This window comes from Portunus trituberculatus, chromosome 6, assembly GCF_017591435.1.
Source record: "Portunus trituberculatus isolate SZX2019 chromosome 6, ASM1759143v1, whole genome shotgun sequence".
Lineage (NCBI taxonomy): Eukaryota > Metazoa > Arthropoda > Malacostraca > Decapoda > Portunidae > Portunus > Portunus trituberculatus.
Window position 1 is genome coordinate 4872646 of NC_059260.1, and position 7751 is coordinate 4880396.

At 47.3% G+C, this 7751-nt stretch overlaps 1 protein-coding gene across 1 annotated transcript; it reads left to right on the forward strand.

Annotated features, from left to right (window-relative positions):
- Positions 1 to 4093: 4093 nt before the first annotated feature.
- Positions 4094 to 4393, forward strand: LOC123516967 (frizzled-1-like). The gene has a single exon (XM_045276770.1). The coding sequence runs from the start codon at positions 4094 to 4096 to the stop codon at positions 4391 to 4393; it is 300 nt and encodes a 99-aa protein (XP_045132705.1).
- Positions 4394 to 7751: the final 3358 nt, after the last annotated feature.

Here is a 7751-nt window from a genome sequence, read left to right on the forward strand (position 1 = left end):
CGGCTACTGGGTAAAAATATAATCTTTTCTAAATCGTAATCTACACATTGATTAACAACACAACTAAAAGGTGAAAGAATATAAAACTAACCAAAGATAACTCCATAGAAATAACGCTACAGTAATAATTTCAAGACGATTTTTTCTCCATAACATTTTCCTTTTATCGCGATGTACAACTTTCTAATGCAAGAGTTAACCAGTGCTTTCAATCATTCACCCCTTTCTCTAGTAAACTCTGAAACTCCTTGCCTGCTTCTGTATTCCCATCTTCCTATGACCTAAACTCATTTAAGAGGAAGGTTTCTAAACATTCATCCCTTCTTGTGGCTAACTCTCTCGGACCTGCTCGGGACCTGACATCCAAGTGTGCCTTTTTGTTACCCTTGGCCAGTTTTCTCCTCTGACATAAAAAAAAAAGATTAACAACTAAACTAATGAAATGAATTAATCTACTAACCTAACCTAACCTAACCCCAGACCATGTATGGAATCGCTAGTGTGTTGCTTCAGTACTCTGCCACATCACTCCTCTGGGAAAACCTGGAGGCGCGAGGCGAGACAAGGACACCTGCACTTAGAAGAGAGAAATCAATCAATCAATCAATAAATAAAAATAAATAAATAAATACTTGTGGCGATGTTATGATGCCAGTATACAATAACAATAATAACAATAGCAATAATAATAATAATAATAATAATAATAATAATAATAATAATAATAATAATAATAATAATAATAATAATAATAACACATAAGATGAAAAGAAACCACATAGTGACACATTTCAGGATCTCTCTCTCTCTCTCTCTCTCTCTCTCTCTCTCTCTCTCTCTCTCTTATGTAAGAAGGGCACTAGCCAAGAGCAACAAAAAGCTAAAGAAAAAAAAAGCAAGAGGACTTTCTGAGAGTGCCAGTCTCAAAAGGAAAGTGAAAAAAGTAGGTGGTGGTAGTGGTGGTGGTGGTGGTAGTGGTGGTGAAGGAGCCTCAGTATAAGAAGTGATAAGATTTCCACCACAGGACGAGGAATTTCTTGGCTACACCACACCACACTACACCATATCACACCACGCCAAGCCACACAGCACCCTATACCACACAACGCCACACCATACCACACCACGCCACACTACACCACACCACGCCACACCACGCCACGCCACACCACACCACACCACACACCACGCCACACCACACCACACCACACCACACTATATCACGCCACACCACACCACACCACACCACAGCAAGGCGAGGCGAGGCGAGGCGGGGGGGGGTGTAGCAGGTGGAGATCGTTGCAGTTCTTCACCACAATGGCAGAACAATCATGAACAATTACGGTGAGGTGACCCTGATGCATGGTGGCGATCACAGAAACAACGCACATCCTCCTCCTCCTCCTCCTCCTCCTCCTCCTCCTCTTCACTCCATCCCAATCCGACTATTTTTATTTCTTAACCCCTTCCATATTCATTCTGGTGACAATTTGGCGATTTTATACAGCTTCAGAAACTTATGTGGAGATTAAAATAGTGAAGACTGTGGCCATTAATCTTCTGACCTCCATAGACCCTTCCTAATGTCAATAAAATGGTCTAATCACACCCAAAACTCATAGTAAAAAAGTGCCCCAGTACTGAAGGGGTGAACAGAATGTAGGGAGAGTCGGAAGGAGTTTACAATGTTCTCAAGACTAGTTATTCAGCACATGTTCTGCACCATCAGTGAAATAAAGGTAAATAAACACCCATGGGAACCTGCACTCTCATCTTCGTGGCCTTTGAAAAACAGACCTTGACAATAACGCCTTTGTAACCAGAGGCGAGAGTGGTGTTGCAGGAGGGACGAGGGGAGGAGTTGGCGCCATGACGTAAGGGCCAATCAAGCCTCCTCTGTGACACGCACGGCTTGCAAGTGATTAACTTTCGGCACTCGAGTGGAAACATGACGCACGAGGCCACAAGAGCGAGACCACAGCACCGCGAGGACCTGCTTCTGTATTTCTTCTCGTGACCTTGAGTACCTTGACGCGTTTTCATATTCATTCTACATACTATTTGGTGATTTTATGCAGCTTCAGAAACTTTGGTTGGGGAATAAAATAAGTAAAGACTGGCCATTAATCTTCTGACCTCCATAGACCCTTCCTAATGTCAATAAAATCGTCTAATCGTACCCAAAATGCGTCCCAGTATTGAAGGAATTAAGAGGGAGGTTTCAAGACATTTATCCCATTCTTGTGGCTAAGTCTCTCGAACCTGCTCGAGGACTGGCATCTAACTGGGACTTTTTGTTTAATAATTTTCGTTGCCATAAGCCAGATTTCTCCTCTTACATGAAAAAAAAAGAAAAAAAGCTAGGGAGAGACTTACCTTGTAGAACCACTCGCCCACCACTCAGAGACGCTTTGCCCTCTCACCGCCACTATTTTTAAAGGCAACAGACATGACAAGCTGCGACTCTCAAGAGTGTTTCAAGTGAGCGACAGTGAAACATAAATTTGTCTTCACTAATACAAGACTGTTTAATAAAGCTGGAATCTTGTTAACATCAATACAGAAAAGAAAAAAAAAAATGGAAAAAAAAATTGAGAACTCGTGTAACTTCAATTAGAACCTTTTGAAAGCAGTGTTGGTGAGCGCAGTGTCTCAGAGTAAGGTCCTTGGGCTGAGTGTGGCTAGGAGAGGGTGAAGGATGGGCACAAGGGGACCCTCACTCCTTTGCAGCATCGACTGTACCCTCCTTCCTCCTTCAGCCACTCACCCCCTCACCCCTGAAACAATTTGAATCTAAGTTAAAGATAGGGTACTGGCAACTAAGTGGGCCTTTATTTTTTTTTTTTTTTATGTTGCCCTTGGCCAGTCATCCCCACTTACATGAAAAAAGAAAAAAATGTTGCAAACGTTGATCTAAATTGGAATAAAATGAACGTTAAATACTGTACACATTTAAAAGTCCCAAAACACATACCCCCTGGAAAAATGTATGTGTGAAAGTTTATTATTACAATAACTGACGCAATACACAAACGCGCGCGCACACACACACACACACACACACACACACACACACACACACACACACACACACACACACACACACTCAAATGGGAGAAGGGGGGTGGGGGTGGGGGTGTTGAGGATAGTGAGGGGGAGGGGTAGTGATGAAGGACAGAGAGGGTGGTGTTTAACAGCGTCTTCCTGCCGTGTTGCGGGCAGGGGCGGGGCGGAGCGGGACAGTAGCAGTCGGCAGGCCGCGTGGAGAGGCGGTGTGCGCAGCGCTGTGACAGTGACTCGTGTGCGTCAGGGTGTGGTAGTGGGCAGCGGTGCGGGCGTCCATATCGCAGGATGGGAGGCTGGGCGGCGCTTTTAGTGGTGGTGTGTGCCGGAGTGACGCACGGAGCGGTGTCGTCGTCAGAGGCGCACCAGACCCCAGACCCCCAGGGTGAGGTCTCCTTACCCGGGCTACTCGGCCTGCCCATGGGAATCCCCAGTCCGGACTCATCTCTGCACGCGGGCCCAGGACAATGCCAGCCCCTGCAGGTTGCAGAGTGTGAGGGCGCGCTGCCCTACAGCTCCATCGGCCTGCCTAACCTGCTGGGGCACCGCTCTCAAACCATGGCGGCCACGCTACTCACCATCCTCAGGCCTGCCTTTGCCTCCCGCTGCTCGCTAGATTTGCGCCGCCTGCTGTGCACTGTCCTGCTGCCTCCCTGCCGCTCCACCTTCCACCAGAGGCTGCCCTGCCGCGGTCTGTGTGAGAGCGTGCGGTCAGGCTGCGAGGGCCTCATGGTGGCACACGGCATCCTGTGGCCCTCCTCGCTCAACTGCAACCTCCTTCCCACCTCCGAAGAGGGCTGCGTGGGCTCGCCACCCGCGCCCCCTCCTCCACACACCACGCCAGAGCCCACCACCCCAGGATACCGCTCCACTCCCATTACCACTCCCTCGCCTAACCCGGGACACACGTCACTGCGAACCACCACGCACCACCACTCCTCACACCACCACGCCGCCACTGTCACACCACGGAAGCTGTGAGCCGATCACTGTCACTCTGTGCAAGGACATCCAGTACAACACCACCATCATGCCCAACCTGCTCAACCACCACACGCAGGAGGAGGCGGGCATGGAGGTGCACCAGTTCTTCCCGCTGGTCAAGGTGCAGTGCTCGCCGGACCTTCACTTTTTCCTGTGCAGTGTGTACGTGCCCGCCTGTACCATCCTAGAGCGGCCGGTTCCGCCTTGCCGCCACCTCTGCCTCTCCGCCAGGGACGGCTGCGAGGACCTCATGAACAAGTTCGGGTTCCAGTGGCCGGAGTCTCTGGACTGCAACAAGTTCCCTGCAGGTCCTGAGGCGCTGTGCGTGGATAACACGTCCACCTGATCTGACCTACCTCATGATCTCCGGAGTCCTGCTACTTGTCAAACACCGGCAAGGGTTGAAGCGCCTCTCTCTCGCCCCCCTCCTCCCCCCGCCGCCCAACACCAGAGCAGCGGCACACGTTATTCAGGCTCTTGCTTTCACCTCAAGCCACTCCTTTGACCTGATCCGCCGCAACCCCTGACCTTACCACGTGACCAGACTACTGGTCACCCCTGTTATCCTGAACCTTGTCTCACCATCATCCACCCCCACCCCCACCACGCAACCCGGCTGGTGTCTGTACAACATGTATTACTTCCTCATTTTAATTGCATCTGCGTAGTATTCACTCCTATTACTGTACACACAATAAAGGTTATAATCACTAAGAGCAAATATCTATATGCCTCGAACACCAGCTCTTCCCATTACTCTTTAATTACTACTACTATTCGTTCAGTATTCACACTTACTCAATGGACTGCGACAAAACAGGCGACAGTCAAACCTCCATGGACGCCAACCTTCACCAGACAACTTACCACTAGTCACTCACCCCTTCTCAGAGTGTAATTCACCACCACGGTCGTCTGCTGGTCACCCAGCCAGTCTTCCCCATTACGGAGCGAGCTCTGAGCTCATAGACCGATCCTCGGGTAGGACTGAGACCACAACACATTCCACACACCGGGAAAGCGAGGCCACAACCCCTCGAGTTACATCCCGTACCTATTTACTGCTAGGTGAACACACCCCACACATGAAAGCCTTGCCCATTTGCCTTGCCGCTTTGAGGGACTCGAACCCTGTTTGATCTGCACCAGTCTCTGACGAGACAGCCAGACGTTACTCTACGGAACGAGCTCAGAGCTCATTATTTTCGATCTTCGGATAGGCCTGAGACCAGGCACACACCACACACCGGGACAACAAGGTCACAACTCCTCGATTTACATCCCGTACCTACTCACTGCTAGGTGAACACCACCTACACGTCAAAGGAGACACACCCAAATATCTCCACCCGGCCGGGGACCCGGTCCTCTGGCTTGTGAAGCCAGCGCTCTAACCACTGAGCTACCGGGTGTGTGTGTGTGTGTGTGTGTGTGTGTGTGTGTGTGTGTGTGTGTGTGTGTGTGTGTGTGTGTGTGTGTGTGTGTGTAACAATAACAAAATACGACAGAATAGTCACAGTAATTATACCAATCCAAAAACAGAGTTATACAATAAGAGGTCATAGGAACACCTGCACGGGGAGACAGAGGTAAACACTTCACGAACACAATTAGCTTAGCATGCCATAAAATTCTATTAAGAGAAAACGTGGCGATAAAAGAAAACAAGAATATATTAAGGGAGACTGATAGAAAGTGGGGAGTCTTCGTATGGTGGGTATGTAATTCACCACAGTCGCACGCTGACGCTGATCATCCAGCCAGCCTTTCCTCTACGGGTTAGGCCTGAGACCACAACACACACACCGGGAAAGCGAGGCCACAACCCCTTGAGTTGCATCCCGTACCTACTTGCTGCTGGTGAACAGGGGCTACACATTAAAAGGCTTGCCCATTTGCCTCGCCGCACCTGTGACTCGAATCCAGGCCCTCTCGGTTGCGAGGCGAGTGTGCTAACCACTACACTACACAGAGACACAGATAGACACAGATATACACACACACACACACACACACACACACACACTACACTACACTACACTACACAGACAGACAGACAGACAGACAGAGACACACACACACACACACACACACACACACGAAAATCAATACATCTATACAAATATAATCCCTCCCTACCCTCCCATTCCTCAAAAAAGGCAGGATCTATGGGTAAGGGGAGATGAGGGGAGGGGGATGAGGGGTGGTAGGGGGAGAGGAGGGAGGGGGGGGGTGTACTTTTATTACTATTTCCCCCAATGGACTCTTGATTAGAAGGGAAATAAGAAGAGGGAAAAAAAGAACCTATTAATCGGATTATTTGAGAGAGAGAGAGAGAGAGAGAGAGAGAGAGAGAGAGAGAGAGAGAGAGAGAGAGAGAGTAAACAGATCCCCTCCTAAAGTTATTTCTTATTTCACCTTTTCTTATTTTCTTTTTTTTGTTACTTTACTTCCTTCTAAAAAAAAAAAAAAAACTTTTCCTATCTTATTTTATTTATCTCCCTATTTCTTTCTCTTCACCTTTCTTTTTTTCCTCTTCCACTTTCTTCTCCTATTATCTCCTCCTCCTCCTCTTCCTCCTCCTCTTCTTCTCCACTTCTCCATATCCTATTTACTTTATTGTATTCTTCCTCCATTATTTATTATTTTCCCAAGTCTTATCTTTCCATTCTATTTTCTCGTTTTCTTTATTAATTCACGTTTATCATTCCCTTCTTTTATTCCTCATTTATTTATTCATCTATTATTTTCCGTCGAAGTGGTGGGGGCAGAATCACATAAATTAGTCTCTCTCTCTCTCTCTCTCTCTCTCTCTCTCTCTCTCTCTCCTGAAACGTGGATGTAATGTCCCATGCAGTCACACACACACACACACACACACACACACACACACACACACACACACACACACACACACACACTAAAATCTACTTTAAATGCACTCTACGTGTTTATGGGAGAAGGGAGGGGATTGTGGGAGAGGAGAAGAGAGAGAGAGAGAGAGAGGAAAGGAGGGCAGGAGGAATAATGGAGAGAGAGAGAGAGAGAGAGAGAGAGAGAGAGAGAGAGAGAGAGAGAGAGAGAGAGAGAGAGAATTTTGTAAGACTCAGAATTTCTCGGTAGGATATGAAGAAGAATTTCCAGGAGATAATTCAGTAGAATTTAACAACTGGGTGGGAATGAGAGAGAGAGAGAGAGAGAGAGAGAGAGAGAGAGAGAGAGAGAGAGAGAGAGAGAGAGAGAGAGAGAGAGAGAGAGAGAGAGAGAGAGAGAGAGAGAGAGAGAGAGAGAGAGAGAGAGAGAGAGAGAGAGAGAGAGAGAGAGAGGAAAATTTTCATCTTACAAATGCTGGGGAACGCAAGCACACACACACACACACACACACACACACACACACACACACACACACACACACACACACACATAGACAAAACGACGAAAGACTAAAAAAAAAAAAAAAATGTAAACGAAAGAAAAGAGAAAAAAGAAAAGAAAAGAAAAAATAAAATAAAAATGAGAAGCTTTGCATAGTTTTAAATATACAAAAGTGTGTGTGTGTGTGTGTGTGTGTGTGTGTGTGTGTGTGTGTGTGTGTGTGTGTGTGTGTGTGTGTGTGTGTGTGTGTGTGTGTGTGTGTGTACAAGAACAAAGCATTTATATATTCATCTTTTATTAACTTCACCAATTTATTCATGTATTCAGTT